Source organism: Oenanthe melanoleuca, chromosome 9, assembly GCF_029582105.1.
Source record: "Oenanthe melanoleuca isolate GR-GAL-2019-014 chromosome 9, OMel1.0, whole genome shotgun sequence".
In the NCBI taxonomy this organism is placed as follows: Eukaryota; Metazoa; Chordata; class Aves; order Passeriformes; family Muscicapidae; genus Oenanthe; species Oenanthe melanoleuca.
Genome location: NC_079343.1, coordinates 17,950,683 through 17,968,911, shown reverse-complemented (window position 1 = coordinate 17,968,911; position 18,229 = coordinate 17,950,683). Strand labels below are relative to the sequence as shown.

Genomic DNA, 18,229 nt, shown 5'->3' with positions numbered 1-18,229 from the left:
TGAAACTTTCCACATCGGAGAAGGAGCATCTTAATTAATTTAATAGGTCTGGCAATTAAGTATTGCCAGTTATATTAACAGCATCATTCTAACACAGTTAGGAACTCCTGAGATTGAAGTTCACAGCATAAACTTCTGATTCTCAAGAGATTTTCTTTTGTTCTCAACACAAATGTAAAAAGTAACATCAGCAATCAAATCTAACACTAAAAGTGATAATAGGTAAAGACTGAAAGCTCTTATAAGGTATAGAACAAGCAATTCAAATAATCATATAACCATCTTTTTTCTTATTGACAGCTGCTGATATATGACACTAGGAGATCCACTATTAATGCTGACAGTATAAAAAAATGAGAAACAAAGAAGTTGGAAGAAGAAAATCAATGCTGACATTAATGTAAGATTAAAAAAAAAAATCAAGAAATAATGCTAGTAACATCTGTGCAGTTTATCTTTGGTTCTACTTCAAAAAGAAAAAAGAGCTTTCTGTCAATAACACCACCTTTAAATGTAGAGATGTTTTATGCCTTTTACTCCATTAGTGGAAGCAAATGCTAATAAATAGCATGGAACAATATTTGGCACAGTCATTTTTAATGATCAACTCATTCATCAATGGCTTTAAATCATTCTTTTCCTTGGGAGAAAGGAGAAGTAAGTTTTGTTGGGCTCAGCAGTAACAGCATTCCTGGAGTCTGATGGTTACACAATCACTTAAAAGACAACAGCAATGAATTTATGTTTCGTGATAACTTTTTCTTTTGTGACATGTCCATTATAGAAAAAATCATTACTAGTCTTATTTACAGAGAATGAATCCCAGCCTCAAACAAACCCAATTTACCAATGACACTCTGCCAACAAATGATGATTCACCAACTGAGCAAGTGAATTAACCATCATTTTCCATATAAAATAACAGTAGACAAAAATATAACTTGGCAGTCCTTCCCTCTTGTTAATTTGGACACCTAATTAGTCATATAAAAAAATATTTGAACTAAATATGTCAAGGTCTCAGAACTGTTTGAGCTCCTCTTTGCTTTATTAATCCAAATATTTAAATTCGCTTCTTCGTGTAATTTGGTGTTTCAACCAGAATCCCAGAGACAGGCATATAAAATTATTATTTGCAGACTGCTTATGTAGCTCCCTTTTGAAACCTGCACTCATATGAAGATATAATCCCTTTATACAAAACATTCTTTAAGAAGCATGGTCTCTGTTAATTAGCCAAGCACTTATTCTATTCTCTGATTGCCAAACCTCACACAGTGAACAAGTTATTAGATTTCACGATTTTTCTTTTCATGTTTGAGTTTAGAATATCCCCACAAACCACATTTCAGCTAAAACTTCTTCCTTACTTTTCCCAGAAATTAAGGGGAAAAAAATACTGTGGAAGCTGCAGTGATGCAACTTTTTTAGGGGAAAAAAAAACCACAGAAAGCAAACACTGCTGTGTGCATTGGCCCATCTTCATTTGCTATTTCTCCACAGTTCTTTCTAAATTATATTCCTTGCAGCATCCACAGAGTGCTCTGCACTAAATCTGATTGTTACTTGAGCTCTCTTTCACAGGACAAATGACAGTTTTTCATTGTTATCACTAGAATTCTAGCACTTACACTCTGTAGGCTTTTCTAATATGTATTAATTTTTCTTATCAATACATTCTCCCTTTCTTTCACACACAACTTTAGCACGACAGTAAGCACTGAACAAAACCCAAATAATTGTGAGATTTTAGTCTTCCTTACCTCCAAACAATGGTACAATACTGTTTAGCAGTAGAAGGAAAAATAATGCATGGCAGTTTCTTTTGTTGTGGTCTAAAAATGGAATTAAATTATGAATTCTACCACTGAATCTAAAGGCACAGTACAGGATCTTCCATGTATTCACAAATTATGGAAAACTTCTGTCTAACTAAACAAGACAGGTAAATCTATCTTTTCTTTTTAAAATGAACTGATATCATTAATTCTAAATTCCTGTTTCACCTTCTTTTCTGTTCTAACCTATATTCAGAGCTCACACAAATTAAAATGATCTTTTCCTCTCACTGGAATTTTTAAGCTCTTTGGAACCTGCACCTGGTAGCAAAAATCTCATGTGAACAGACTCACAATTTCTTCAAGATGAGATGAGCTCCAAAAAATCACATCTCACCCCATTTGCACTGTCATAACTTACAGGTAATCTGTAATTACATTGTCTTCCTGGCAAGTACTGGAAGTAATATCAATATTCTTTATTAGCAGATTAGTCTTCCAGAGAAAATCTTCTGGGCACATGGCAAATTGTGAGCACCCATGGGAACAAACAAGGACCTGTGCTGGGCTGTTCCATCACTGTCAATACATTTGACAAGAATTCAGAAATCCAGCCAGCAATTGGAAGCAGTAATTCCTATAAATCTTTTTAATGTCACAAAGTGTATGACAGTTATATTAATTACAAGTAATAATAACCTGCAGAAAGGAAAGCCAAACAGATAAAATGTTCACAGGTATTTTATCCTTTACTTTTTAAATGGGGTTTTAGGATAAACATGCAGAAGGGATGCACTCTCAAAACTAAAGAATCAGAAGTGAGATGGAAGGTGTTTACTAGGACTTAAAAAAAAAAATTACATTCTAGTCACATTTTATTAATTAACAGGTGCAAGGCAAGGCTGCTAAGAGGGGCTCTTTCTATACTGCTGAACAGAACACAACTGCTATTGCAAGAATTACAAAATATTATTCAACACCACAGAAATAAAGCAGAAATTTGCTTCCTTTTCAAAACAGAGGGCATGACTGTAACACTCATACTAATATGGCATTTATTAGGATGAAAGAATCTAGTCTTAATAAAGTGATAAATAGATAATAAAGAGACTGCTGCAAAGCTCCAGACAATTTAGTTTTCAGATCACTGCCATGGATTGTGTTGTGGAATCAAAGAAATAAAATAAGAAAAAAACAAATAGCTCAAGGACCTAATGTAATAAACTTACTCCCTTAAATGGCAAATACTTGTTTTAATGGAGCTAGAGCTGCCAACACCACTAGATTAACAAAAGGGTAAGAACTTTTCAGGAGAGCATTTCCTGCGAATACAATAGTTAAAACTGATAATAAAATGTGAATTGACATATCCATAGCACCTGCAGACTCACATATATAACTTTATAAATAATTTTCCACAAATGGAAGGTTGTTCTTTTTCTCTGAAATGATGTTGCATCACATTTTTCATTATACTTACAACAGAAAAAATCATATTCTTTCCGTGAGGAAATTACCACTTAAACACTGAACAGGAGAAGTGGTTAAGACTGCTAAGAAGCAATTTACTGATATCATTTTACTAACTTAGTTGAACAATTGCCAAGCCAGATCAGTCTTAAACTGCATTTAATCCAAGATACAGCTCTGAGGAGTGCTTATTACCAAATACTTCAAAGGCAAGTCAAGGGAACATCAGAATAAGTATTCATTTGGCAAACTTACAGAAAAAAACATCTAAAAATCATAATTTATGAAAGTGAAATTGAACTCCATTTTATGCATATCACTTCAAACTGGTTTTGTAATTTAGAATGTGCCTTCCATTATTGTCCATTCATGTAAAATATTGATAAATTCAGAAACCTCAGGAACAGCAACAGGGTCATCAGTTTAAGGCCTGTGTGCCCTTAACCTGTGGAATATTCTGACTCCAGATGAGCTGCAGAGGCATCACTGAGCACTGAGCCTGACATACTCACTTTAGAAAGGGTTTATTATGGCAGGAGTGACACTCTCCCTGTGTGCCATGCTACATCTGGTAAATATACAGGTTTAAATGCAAATTAAAAAAATAGCCTGGAAAGACCTGATTGGGATGAGAAAAATGTGCTCTGTGCTGAGGAATAACAAATATGTTACTGTAAAGCTGCCAAAAGGTAAAAAAGCTGCAGGGCATGCAAGTCTGGTCAGACTTCATCTAACAAACAGGTGAAACAAGTTATCCCTTCCAACCTCTTAATCTATTATTTTTTAAAATAAAACTTAACCTGCTTACTTTAAAAAAAAAACCAAACAAAGAGTTCATGTGTATTTGTGAGGTTAAAATTCTTAAACAAAATAACCACCTATTGCTGTCTAACATCAACTGGTATTAAGCAGGTTAACCATGTAATTTCATGTAACCATGTAACTTCATAAACTACAAATGAACCAAGTATTTTATTTCTAACCTCTGCTGCCAGCTGCTGAAGAGAAGGGGATGCAACAGGGTGTAGAGTTGAGTTGCCTGTGACTGGATTATGGAGGCTAACATAGGCCACAGCATTTCTCTGAAGAACACTCCTGAGATCCTACAACACAAGCAGAAAAAATGGTTACTACTGTGCATCATTATAATTAAGGCTGGTTTTGTTATTTTGGTTGCTTCTAGGGGAAAACTGCACCCTACATTTCCATCCTCTGTGATTCCCCAAGTGTTAGTTAACTACTGCTTCTTACAATATGCTCTTATGAACTTCAAAGGATATCTTAGTGCTATTTCTCTACAGAGCAGAAGTTGTAATTCCATTTCACACATCATCTAAAGAAAATGCAAACAGGTCTGGGAGGAATTAAAAATTACTACACTTGTAAGGCCAAAAATGAAAACATTACACACTGTGAAACAACATCATGGCCTTTTAAACTTATGCCTGACAGAAGACAAACTTCAAAAGCAATCATTATCAACACTTAAATAGACTCAAATATTTAGAGACCAAATTCAGATTTGAATTGCATAACTTTCCCAGTGTTTTCATTTTATTATTTTTCAGACTATAAAAATAGCATGTACAAACTGTTTCAATTATTATCTCTTTTTTAAAAGGATCCCCTTTGCCTTCTCAGTAATGAGTTCCTCTTTGCATGAAGTGCCTCTTTATATTGAACAGAAGGGGTGTAACGCAATTACATCTGATGCAAAGCTGACTTGAAGTGGAACTAAACAAATTTTGCTTCCAGCCTGGATCTTTCCAATTTGATTTTTTCACCCCCTCTTGTTTCTGAAGAATAATCATGTTGGAAGTATGAAATTTCAATGAGGGCTGTCTGCTTCTTATGCATGGTAAAAAGCAATTAACTCTTTATTTTATCTACTGTTTTAATTCATTGAACCATTAGAGTTGGAAAAGCAGCCATGAAACTCTGCCTGAATGAGTAGCAACTCCTTTCATTTATGACCTGAAGTCTACTTTGGCCATGTATGATCATCAATACTTTTTGAGGTATTTTCTTTCAATCAGTTGATTCCCACTGTTGGAAGTAAGAGCCCAAGGAATTGTCTGTATGCAACTCCTTAGCACAAATGTGTGAGAAGTGAATCAGAACTAGCCATGGAGACACTGCAAGGTTTATTTAATTATGTAAACCATAGCATGGTTCTCTTCTTTCTCTCCTGATTCACTTCTCCCCACACTAAGCCTATCAATGAAAAAATTATTAAATATTAAACCCTCAAGAAGGTGGAAAAGCTCTCTAAGCTCTTTCTGTGCCTATGGTGTTTTTTGAGGTTTTTCTCCCTGTCAGACCCTGGCAATGCCCTTGTACAATGCTGAATTAGGGAGGGGAATCAGCTCCCAAAGGTGCTGTACATGCAACCTCCACAGCCATGGCACATCCTGCCTCCCCATTCATTATCCCAGGAATGGCCCCAGTGGATGTTTCCCCTGGATTTGCTGTACATGAAGGAGCACAGACAGACCTCAGAGACCAGTTAATGAGGCACAACCTGCACGTGGTAATTTCCCACTGTTTGCAGACTTGCAGCAGAAGGAATGCTCAGTGCAGGGAGGCTCCCGGAGCAGTTTTACCTCAGCCCACTCGTAGGAGCCGACGTTCCCCAGGGCTGTTCCTCCCCAGGAGCAGAAGAGCAGGGTCCTGTCAGGTCTCCAGCCCCTCTGCACCTCTGCCACCAGGGCTTGGAGCAGGGCTGTGATGACAGCAGTGCTGCTGGCCCAGCCTTGCCCACCATAACCCTCCAAACTGCTGTGATGGCTTCCAATGATGATGTATCTGTCTGAAATGAGGAATCAAAAAAAAAAAAAAAAAACAACCAATTTTTTTTAATACTCAGATTATAAGGATTCCAAACAACCCTAAAAATGAACTGTACTAGTAGTGTGTATTGTCATTAATGCAACACAAAGCTGTCAATAAAAATGTATATGGTGACATGCAAGACAATCATACCACAGCTATACATTAAACTGTGAGCCATAGTTAAAAATGAACTGGTAAATAAAAATATGGATACAGTTTCCTAAATTAATCCCCATGCCCTTGCCTTCTTTATTTACTTATTGCTCTCCTTATAGATCTGATATAGACCATTTTTACAGCCAGGGCTAGCTCATACAGACAATCATGCTCACAGTAGAGTGCTATAAAAAACCACAAAATAATAAGAAGGAAACAATCTTCAATACACATCAGCATCCAAAAAAAAAAAAAAAAAAAAAAAAAAGGAAGGAAAAATAAAAAAAAATAAAGAAAAAAAGGTGTGGCAGTGCAATGGGAAATGGGAAACATAAAGAAAACACACAAAGTATTAGTACTCCCTCACCTGGAAGACTGTGTTCAGTGCTCACCACCCTATCTCAAAAAAGACATGGCAGAAACAGCAGTGGAGCAGCTGGCAAGCAGATTAGAGATCAGGATTTAGCCTTCCATGGAAGGAGACATGAAAATACCTGGAGTGCAGGTTTAGAGAGGAGACATGACAGAGGGAGAGAGATAATGAATGATACAGAAATGGTTAAGTCACACCTAGCAGTTGTGTTAATGCTGGAAGAAAGCATATCATAGAATGAAAAGCAAGAAGTTTCAACCTGAAATAAATATGCCAATGGTTACTCATGAAAAAAAGAACCAAAAAAAACCCCCAACCTAACACACTTGTTTTTTCAGAGAAATGAAATTAAATCTTCTTCTCTCATTATATAGGCATTATATATAACCATGATACCACTCACAAGGAAAAAAACCCCTTATTTTACTCCAGAACTGATGATGAAACAACATGACTGACTGGTGTGACTGAGGCTGTCAAGAAGTTGAAGCTGAGTTATTCTGAATGAGCTTTTAACCTTCTGTGTGAGATGAATTCACAACCCTCTCTAAAGGATTGTTTACAGGTTTTGTTTTGATATTTTGCAAAGTTTCCTCCTGGCCCAGATCTAGACTTTTAAAGGTGTTCTCTCTCTATTTCAGGATATCAACTGACAACAGAAGAACAGTTATCAACAGTGAAGAACAGAGATGCCAGACCCACAACAATCCCTGAGTGTCACATGGGTTCCAAAAAGTGCAAAAGTTTCCTTTTTCTTTCTGTAATCAAGTGAATTCATTCACTTGCTGTCAGTTGATCACAATAGCAACAGATCACAGCAACAGATAGCTGCCCACACTTTGTATTTGCCTATAAAATTAAAATATCTACTTGGTATGTTTTGCAGTGACTGCTGCCTGGAAACAATATTAATGGAACATTTTGATTATAAAAGCATTCTCTATCAACTTGGAGTTTCACTAGAACTGTTCAACAAAATATTTGAACATGTTGTTTAATAAGGAATCAAAATGCTTTACAAAGAAGTGTTATGTACCTATAAAACAATACTTTCAATCAACTGCTTGGGGGGTGTGTAGGTATGGAAACAAGAATTTCTTTCTAAAAACAGATATGCACAGTGTCAATCTAGACTTACATAATAATTTAATGTAACAAAATGAAATCTAAACCCCATAATTTTGCAACTTGTGCGTTGAAAGGTTTAATTATAGGTTGCACTGACAATGAAAAAAACATTGGATCATCAACTCATTTAATGACAGGAATTAGGAACCAAAATGAATGGCCTCTAGGTCATTAAAGGAAGTGCCACTAACACAGGGGGATCAGACAGGATCAGTGCTTCCCTGTAAAATAATTTCTGTTTAGCCTGTGAACAGACTGTGTGAGAGGAGAGAGACCTCATTAAAATAATGCAGGATATTTTGGTGGAGAAGGAAGCATCAGCTTACTGCTGGAGATGCCAGCTGAATGAGCAGGGGCAAAACATAACAGCTGGTGCCTCCTCTGAAATTCTTCATCTTTGCACATCTCTCCCTCAAATAGAGGCAGTACCCTAAAGCAAATGACTACAGGAAAAGCACAGGAGAAAGGATGGTCATGCTTGCAGAGGCAGCAGCTGTCCTTTCTCAGCATCACATGGCAAAAAAAGAAAAAAAGAGAAAGAACTAGAGATAGAGAAAAAATGCCCATCAGATACCCTTGAGGGTGATAACACAGGATAGTGTTCAGGGTACTGAGGGGCTGAACAACAGGGATTTATCTTTAAAAATAGTCTCTTTATCCTGTCTTTCCTTATTATACATCCCATCTTCAACTATGTCCAATAGAGCTATAAAACCAGTGTTACGTTTTTTGGGTTTTAAAATGCTACCAACTATCACATTTCATCTACTCCTAAACATTTTAACATCTCAGTCACACTTCAGATGCTTGTTCTTACTCCTCAGATCAAATGCCAGCTAAGGTCACCATTACAGAGATGTGCTTGTGTGTGTTAGGTGTCTTTAAGCAAAAAGAAATAAATTTCACCCTTGGTGATATTCTGCAGTCTTTCATTAAGCACTAAAGATAAATTTTGCTTTCTTTCTGCACTTCTGTGAACATAAAGGTGAATATTTCATGGGTATGAAATGAGCAAAAACCCCATCAAACTGACAGAGAGTCAATGCCATGAAAATATCAAGATCCAAAGCAGTTGAGAAGGAATAACTGTCATGTCAGGCAGGAAGAGAAGAGAAAGAAACAAAGGTCTAACATTGATTCTGTACAAAATATTACAGTGCATCAGACTTTTAACTTGTGCCTATACAAGAACACAGTTGTTATGGCTCTTGTTGAGCCAGACATCCCTGGGACAAAGTTGTCATCTGGGTACTGCTACTGACTTCACTTATTTATATATCCTTAGATTCCTAAAATTCAGCATATATTGGCAAACCTCCAAAAAGTACCTTCTGATTAAAAATAAGATGAAAGGTTCAGGTATAGAGAACATATAGAAGACTTGTTAAACAGAAACTGAAGCACACTTTTTATTATTTTTTTTTTGCTGCTGTTTCACAATTCGGAAGACAGAATGTCTAAAAATTGCAGTTTCTGCCTTTCCAACTTCATGACAGCTATTTGCAAAACATTAATAATAGCAGACTGGTAACTTCAAATTCATGAAGAAAATTAAATCCTTCATAGAAATTAAATTCACTGTGCTAATTATTTCCTTTGTTGCTTTAAATAAACAAAAAGTCTGGTGAGAAGTATAAAGTTCTGCATGCACAAAGCTGAGTCGTTATTTCACCAACAGGAATAAAATTTTCTCCACCTCCTTCATTCCATTACTTAAAACATGAAATGACTGGCCCATCTCCTAAGGGACTGTAAATAGATTTCCATCCTTTCTTCATAAGCTAATAAAAGATTATTAAGGCAAGCATGATGATGTTTTGATGATCATCTGCACACTAGGAATTGTTTGCACTATTTCAGTAACCAGCAACAGCATTCATTCACTGTGCAGAAACCCTTCAGCTTTAGGTAAATTCACTAACTAACAAAATAATCTTAGAATGATCTTATGATATCCTGATTATCACATTATTTATGTACAGCATCAAAGGACAGAGGGGGCTGTGCTTTATGTCCCAGTTGCATTGTCATTAGAGCCCTATTGTTCAATCATCAGACACAGAGAACAGTAATTATTATTCATAGAATTGTAAAAAACTAGCTTAAGGCATGATTGAGACACAAAATAATGCTGCAGCAAGTGTTAAAACCATATTAAAATTACAACCATAACACAGTTACTTGGTACAAACTACTGATAGTCTCTGTGGTCCATGTGCAACACCTGCTGCTTGTGTAAAAATCTGCTTTTTGTAACTACAATATCCCCTTCAGCTCATTCTCTGTTTAACCCTCACATTCTGACTTGTCATAAATCACAAAATGAGTAAAAAAAAGTCTTTTTCTTTCCTCTGTATTAGTGAATTATGTGGCAAAATAGGATTCTGATCTCAGCTATGACTCCCAGCCATTGTGAAACAAGTAATCAATACAAATGCCAAAGGGATACTTACCAGGAAATACAGCTCCTTTCAGATATCCAATGACATTAGAAATTGTCTTGTAAGTTGTGACAGACTGAATGTTCAGACTGATCGTTTTTTTGCCTGTGAAAGAAGAAAAAAAAAAAGAAAATGTTAAACTTATTCACCCTGTCAAGAAACGTACAGGCCGAAGATATAAATTCCACAGCTTAAAAAAAAAAGAATTTAAAATGAGAAGGTTAAAAAAAAAAACTGAATAGGAACCACAGATTAAAACACGAAATATGTATTAATATTATTTTCTTAGTCCCATTTTAACTGTTCAAAGATGGAATCTCAAAAGAGATCTCTACTCCTTGAGTTAAAAGATCATTGAATTCTCTCAATAAATGCTGCCAGGATACAACAGGAAAAAAAAATTAAGAGTAGGATTTACATAACTTTGTGATAACAAAAATCTTTATAGGTTTTATTCTTATATGTTCTTCTCACTTAATCCTTCACCTAGGTCAATCTATCAATAACATCCACACCTGGTTTATATGACATTTTCCTCTGGAGAAAAGCCTCAGTGCTAAATCAGATGGGAACAGTCAGAGCTCCCCAGGGCTTTGCCAGCACAGCCTTTGGTGATGCTCCTGTGAAGATGTGCCAACAGGAGGCAGGGTTTTGGCTTGGCTGGCTTCAGATGAGGAAATGGTGCAAATACAAAGGCAGAACGATGTCAAAGCTGCTAAAATGTAAGGAACTTGCCAGTTGAGACTGTAGCACAGAATAAAGCCAGAGCAGAGCAAATATCTGAGTTTAAATAGATTACAAGAAGGTGGGACACAGTGACCACCTGAGTTCCTGGAAACCAACCCACCAGCCATGGGCAGCTGCTGACACCTTCCAGATGTTTCATTTGCATGATAACAGACTGTGTTAACATCCAGCTCAGCTGAAAGGTCATAACTCTATCCCAGAGAAATGAAAATGTCTAAAACTCCTTGTTGTGCCAGGAGGCAGTGCCTGGCCCCAGACCTGCAGGGGATTCTCCCCACCCATGCACATCTCTGGGACAGAATTCCTTCCCTGTCCACATCCCCACTGCCACAGACCAAAACCAAAATATTCCACAGACCACTTTGCTCTCTATGTCCCAGGCTGTTATCCTCCCACTGATCTATTTCTAACAGTTTCTTCCCAGACTTTGTTTCCTGAATATGTCAGTGGGGAGTTACTGCAACATGGGAAACATAAACAACACATCATTACTGTTCTTCAGGGCTCATTTGCTGGTTCATATGGTAAATTTGCTTTAAAATATTCTTAAAATAAGATGCAATTCGCTAGTTTTCATTGGTATTAACTGCTGGTGTTCATTTAAATAATTAATTAACAATAGTTACTCTGTTTTTTATTCAGACAAAACCTCTTCTGTTATCAACAGATGTGTCTTCTCTATGACAATTCTGGTTTTGCTTAAACGAACCAGTAAGGAAAAAGCAAGCCAAGCAGTTAAAATTAAAATTAATAAAAATAATTAAAAATAAACCCTCACATGACTTTGCAACAATCACAGCACATTAATATTTTGATTTGTCACTTAATTAGCTTTGCTATTCTGATGTAAGTTACTGGAAGATTTATTAATGCCATGTAAATGAATCATGTTTGTTCAATAAATCCACTGATATTATTTTAGAATTTAAAAAAAAATATTTCATTTAAAAAGTAGTCCAAAGGATTCCCAAAGGGTCTTTTAAAACAAGTAAAAACAGCTCAAGCCATTTATGTTGATTAAGCAGCTTAAATTTAATCTAAACTATGCAAGTTACTTCTTGCTGCTGTTTCTCACCTACAAACACTCTAGAGCCAATTTACTCTTCTTTAAAAAAAGAGATTTTAAAGTCAAAACTGATTTCCTTTTCCTACAACACTTGAGATGTTTGTTCCTTTAGGCTCCTTCTCAGACAAAAAGAAGATAAATCCTTTTGAAGACAACTGACTTCACTGTTTTTCCTTAATCAACATCAGCTATCCAGTCTCCAACTGACAATAAAGACACAGAAAATTAACTTCTGGCAATACCCATAGTCTAACATCAGATCCTCGAGTTAATAGTCATGTAACACAGTAGTCAGCTTAAAGTGACTTGGGCTTAAAGGCTTAGAACACCAGATGAAAAGGCTGAAACTACTCTTTGGAGTATACAGCAGAAGCAAGATTTAATCCACTCTAAACAGTTCTGACAACAAACCTCTCGTCCTAATGCTGTATTTTAAGGAACTTGACAACTTTCCTTTTTTTTTTTTTTTTTTTTTTTTTAATATATTTATATTCTCTGGATGCTGTGAGGAGATTTTACCTTAATATTACTCAGGATTCTCTATCTTTATGTAAGCTAAAAGCCACTTCTGGAATAGAAGAGCACAAACATATTTACTATCATTTAAAAAGAAAATATTTCTTTCGTGACAAATATTCATAGATCTTGAATCTCCAAGCCCAGTCTTAGTATGAAGAGCTTAATGAATAAACTCATTGGTATTTGATCATCTTTTGTGACCTACAGTGAGGAATCCAGAAATAAAACTCTTCAGATGAAGAGTTTTTGAAATAAGAAATGCCTAGAATAAAGTCCTTTAAAGAGGCTCTAAACTAGGATGGCCTAATGTGATACAGAACAAATGTGTCACAGTCAACATCAAAGAGAGTTGAAAATGCTTCAGATGGTACAGCTGAATTTCATAACCTCACACTACTTTCATTCTTTACCTGCTTTATAGCAATCAAAAGCACAGGAAAACACTGGCACAGAACAAAAATCTGAAAATATATCTTAATCATTAACAATTCTGGTAGAAACACCCTTGAGGCTTCAGGTGGGAGTAGAGGGAAGACATATAAAAAGGTTCACACTGTTCATGCTTAATTCTTCCCATGAACTTCTGTTTAAAAAAGGAACAGAATTTAGAGTGATCATGAACAGAAAATCTGAGAGGATAGGTATAAATGTCTGTAAGTTTTCATATACAGGATGTCTGAATTAGATCAGAGTTCCCTATTTAACTTGTTCTTCTTTCAAATGCCAGTAAGAGACATCTGCAGAACTTTATTATATTTCTACTGTTATGTACAATGACTCCAGATTTGGTAGATACAGTAACATCCACTGCCACACAATCTGCTGGCATCTTTCTTTATTTGCTTCCTTGAATTCAAGTTTACCACAGTCCAAATACCCAGAAATTATGGTATTGTTTGCATATTGATATCACAGTGTGAGATATGAGCTGGAGTTTATTAAATATGGTTGCCTTTATTTTCTCTGACAGGTAGCAAACTACGAAGGAGAAACACATATATTATTATCACAAGGTTGTAGTTTAACAGGAGGAGATGTATATCCTTTATCACTCCATGCCCTTCCTCTGACTGAAAAGAAGACAGGCTTGATTTGCACTAGTGCAGCACTTGGCAGAGAACTTTATTTATCTTGGATGAGAATCACATAATATGGAAAGTAACAGACTCTTCCAATTATTCCTTTCATATAATTAATGATTCAAATTTCACGTGATCAGAGTTGACTATAAACTCAGTACAATGAACATCTGACACATGGAACTACATAAAATAGATGTTCAAAATCTCATAAAAATTCATTGTGTTGTGCTACAAACCTTTCAGTAACAGTCAGCTCTGCTCACCCATTTTGTCAGAGGTAGATTTGTTTGCAGCCCACAATGGAGCTCTGCACTGCAGTCACTGTGATGATTCACTATTGATCAGTGACTGTATTTTGTAGACTAAAAAAAGGTTACAAAAGATCAAAAGATTCTACCCAGAAAAGCATTTTGATCTGAGTAATTTTACTGTCTGCAGCAGAATGCTGGCAGTCTTTGTATACCTGGCTCTATTATTCACAGTGTTTGATATCATTCAAGTTACTTAAACTGTTCATGCTTTGGCTTTATAATTTTAGAAGTTAAAGTATAAAAAATTACACCTATTGCAGAGGAAAAGGCATTAGGAGGTGGGAAGAAATGGGATGTTTAAGTGAGATCACTTGCATTACACTTCCTACCAATTAAGATGTATTGCTCAGCCACACTAGGTCTCACCTAGTCCTTGTCCCCAAGAGTGACCAGCAGCATAAATGTGGAGAAAAGTGGAAAAACAGGATGAGCCACACAAGGAGACACCTGGAGACTGATCACTACTGAGATCCTGGATCTTTCTCATCTTCTCTCTTCTCAGACATTCATCAGGATGAGTATGAAAACTGACACTTAAAACCAAATGGAGAAACTACACACGTAACACTAAAGTATTTAAATACCAGGCTCCCAGGATTTCCATTCAAACCAAAGTATAGAGTCATTGGTGTCAAAAAACACTTTGTAAGTTAATTGCCATTAAGTAGATTTACATTAATTACTCAAGAGTTTAATTGAAAAAGGGCAATTTGTACATTACTGCAATCTCCCAAATTGTGGGAAACTTAACAGCAAAGGCAGTTCACTGTACACAGCAGGACTTGCTTTGTTTATGTTTATAGGAGTCCTTTAGTTTTACAACAACCTTCACAATGTTCTAGCAAATGTCCTAGTAAGATTTTGTTAAAAAAAGGAAGTTTCAAAAGTTCACTCTGAAATTCCTTCTGATTGCCTATCTTTGGGAAAAAAGAGCAAGAGAGCACAGAATTTCAGATTAATGAGGATTAACAATAATGTCCCATACCAAACAAAAAAGCAAATCTAATTACTGACTTCATCTAACACAAAATTAACAGCTGACTTCAATTCCCACTGTTTGCTTTGTAGGTCCTGAGTGCTCAATCTGTGTGGGATGTTTGCCTCCATCCTCCCACCCCCTCTGTCACATTTTCTCTCTCGAAAACTGCAAGGCTAAGGGAAAAAAGCAGCAATGTAAGAAAACTATATATAAATGTTTAATCATTACTGATGAATCTGCTGTTCAGCTTTTTGAAACATAATGATGAGAGAATGATGATCATTTTATCCTAACAAATTTTAAGCCAACCAATCATCTGAATTGCTCATTCACCTCTTTTGACAGATAAGTGATGAGTCCTACGTCAGAAGTGAAATCTCTCTCTTAAGCTTCTTCAAATCAACAGGAAAACTGCAAATTCAACCTTAGTTCTTCTCAAATGCATTGCTGTCCCCAGCATTATCTCTTTTAATTACTAGTATTAAATAGTTGTACACAATTTCTTATCAAAAGACCATCATCTCTTCCATTAAGGCTGCTACTGAACCAACAGCACACTCTGTGCTCCAGAACATCAACAGCTTCACCATTACTTCAAGGAAAAATATATCATAATACATTACAAAATTATACAAGGCTTCTTCTCATAGTCCTTATTTTCTCAGTAAATTAAGACTTGAAAAAAATCCCCCATGGATTTCTGTGGTTCAGAGGCTTTACATGAAATCACACACAAGCTGTTGGTTCACCCAGAGTAAACCAGACATGGACTGGTTCTCTCTAGACTGCTGGCTTGAAATATTCTTTCTTTCCAGAAATTCTCCTCTCACAGAATTCCTGTCTTCTCAGGGAAATAAACCAGACATGCTACACCTGTCACAGAAAAAGCAGAATAAGCTGCCCTTTAGGGTGATTCTGCCCTGCAGCCTCCAGACAAAGCTTTTTGAGAAACAGACATTGTGCAGCCTTTTATCTTTCTAAAATGAGTGTCATTTTCCAGCCCAAATTCAGGCTTTGCTCCAGGCACTTCAGCTGTTGAAAATTCCTTCAGTACTAACAAGCTTCATGCCTCCTACCTGGAATGGTTAAGCACTTGTTTCTTTCAAAATGGCCTTTTCCCCTTTTCTACTGATTGTGGGGAAAATAATTTTTAGAATTTTTAATTTTTGAAATTAAAAGTTCATTTAAATAATATCTAGTCAGCCATGCACAACTGTCCTGCCTAACCACAACAGCTTAAGCCATGAAGCATGAGGTCTTCTGCCTTCCTTTTTAGCATGGATAACAACAAATGCTAACACGAGTCATAAAATTAATCAACCTTTTTTTATGACTTGTTGTATTGTACTCCTATTCCACAGTAACTCTCCAAAAGCAATAAACAAGGGATACAGCACATACAGTACATTGGTTGCCCTTAAAATTTATTTTTACTGTTATCATCACTGGGTGTAGCACAGGATACAGTGGCTAAATTAATTTGCCTCCTCCTTTCCAAGACCACAGTTTCAAATCAACTCATTTAAATGGGCATTAAAATGAAATACACCTTTTTTTTTTTTTTTTGTGAAAGATGGACAGATACAAAACAAAACTGAAGACTGTTTACAGAAGAATTACTGTTTAAACATGCACCTCATCTAAAATGTTCTCTGGAAGATGTTCCTTCAGTAAAACACTGTGCAGTATCGTTGCTGGAAGACTGTAGGCTTACTTTTTTTCCCTTCCTATATCAGCAATAAGTTTTTTAAGCAATAATCTGGGTGACTTTGCTAATAGCATTATTTCTAGGGAGATACTATGAATGCATCCATCTGGCTCCACTCAAGGTATTTTGTTCTTAGCTTGTTTGCCTGGTGAAACTTAGAGAAAAAGCTGCCTGAAGGTTCAGCTAACAATACATTATTTATTCTATAGAATATACAAATTAAGGAACACAGAGGCATGTTTAGAATTTAAGTGTTACTATTCCAGAGACAGAAAAAAACCCCACAGAATAATATAGTTACTGCTGCCTTAATGTTAAAATCACATTATTAGGAGTACAACAAGGCTTAATAAACCTTCCTGCAGCACTAACAAACCCTCCCTAGTGCTGGCATCTACACAGAGGAGGTTCTAAGTCAATATTAAGAGTTAGTGCTCAATGCCTTCTACTATTTTGTTTTTTTTTTAAACCACAACTTCCATCTATCAGATTTCAGGAGCACAATTTTTAGACTGTTCATAATGCTCTAGAAAGCATCTAAGCAAAGCATACTCATAGCCAGAGCTAAACCTCTCAGTTGTGTGGCTGTAGAAAATGGATTTGGAGTCTGTGAGGAACATCCCAGAGGTGAAGGGAATTTGAAAAGCATTACCTGCAGCTGGCAGCTGGAGGGGTGTACACTTGGCTTTTTGGGCAGTGTCCTCAGGTAGGGAAATGAGTTTTCTGGCGAGCACTGCAGAAATTGGTTGTACCAACAGTGTTGTGAGGTTCAGTCGGTTTTGCCTGTAGCTCCCATCTTAAACAACAGAAAGGGAAGAGCAATTTAGAAAATGAAAAGTAGATTTCTCTCCATCATAAACTGAAAAATGCAAATCTTTACCACACGGCTTAAAACAACTGATTTAGATAAGCAGTGGTTGTTTTGTGCTTATAATACTGAAAAAAACACCAAAAAACTTCTTCAGGAACATGTACTAAAAAATTACAAATTACATGTACATATTATGGTATCTGGGTAATAGTTCCATGAGAAAGAAACTGTTAAAAGAGTCCAAGCAGATATTAGACTGTGAATTAAACACAAGAAATTAAATTGGTGTGTAGTAAAAGGAATAATTGAAAAACAGAAGTACTGATCAGCAATAACTTTCAAATTCAAGTAAAAACTGAACAACTGAAGGAGGTCTGGAATAAGAATACTAAACAGCTACATTGAGTGGAGAAAGGTGTGGATCAGAAAGCATCAGAATACTTCATTTACAGACGAAAACATCTTAAGCAGACATAGTGCAAACCTCTCAATATCAGCAGCTTCATGCAAATATTAAAATCTCCCCTTAACTGAAAAAAATGTGAGTTTCAGTACATGTGCCTGTCTAACATTTGATCATGGAAAGGTTTCTGATGAGATAATGAGATATTTTGGGAGACCAAGTGACAGAACTGGGGGGAAAAAAAAAAAAGCCTAACTGCACACAGAAATGCTATGAAGCACTTCAGGAAAAAAAAAAAAAAAACCCACTTGTTTTTCTCAGCTATTTCAGCTGGGCTAATATGGCCATCATCTCTTCCCATGGAAAGCAGGGACACTTGTGGCAGATGAGAATCCCACCATGGAAAAGGAGGGGCAGGGCACAGC

The 18,229-nt window shown here is 36.2% G+C and overlaps 1 protein-coding gene across 1 annotated transcript in view; it reads right to left on the bottom strand.

The window, feature by feature from the left end:
- NAALADL2 (N-acetylated alpha-linked acidic dipeptidase like 2) overlaps positions 1 to 18,229 on the bottom strand; it is a 298,774-nt gene that overhangs the window by 83,167 nt on the left and 197,378 nt on the right. The window contains exons 6-9 of the mRNA XM_056498926.1: positions 17,243 to 17,386; positions 10,191 to 10,283; positions 5,852 to 6,057; positions 4,232 to 4,351 (exon numbers count right to left, since the gene is read on the bottom strand). Of these exons, the coding sequence (XP_056354901.1) occupies positions 4,232 to 4,351; positions 5,852 to 6,057; positions 10,191 to 10,283; positions 17,243 to 17,386 (563 nt within the window). The remainder of the gene's footprint in view (positions 1 to 4,231; positions 4,352 to 5,851; positions 6,058 to 10,190; positions 10,284 to 17,242; positions 17,387 to 18,229) is intronic.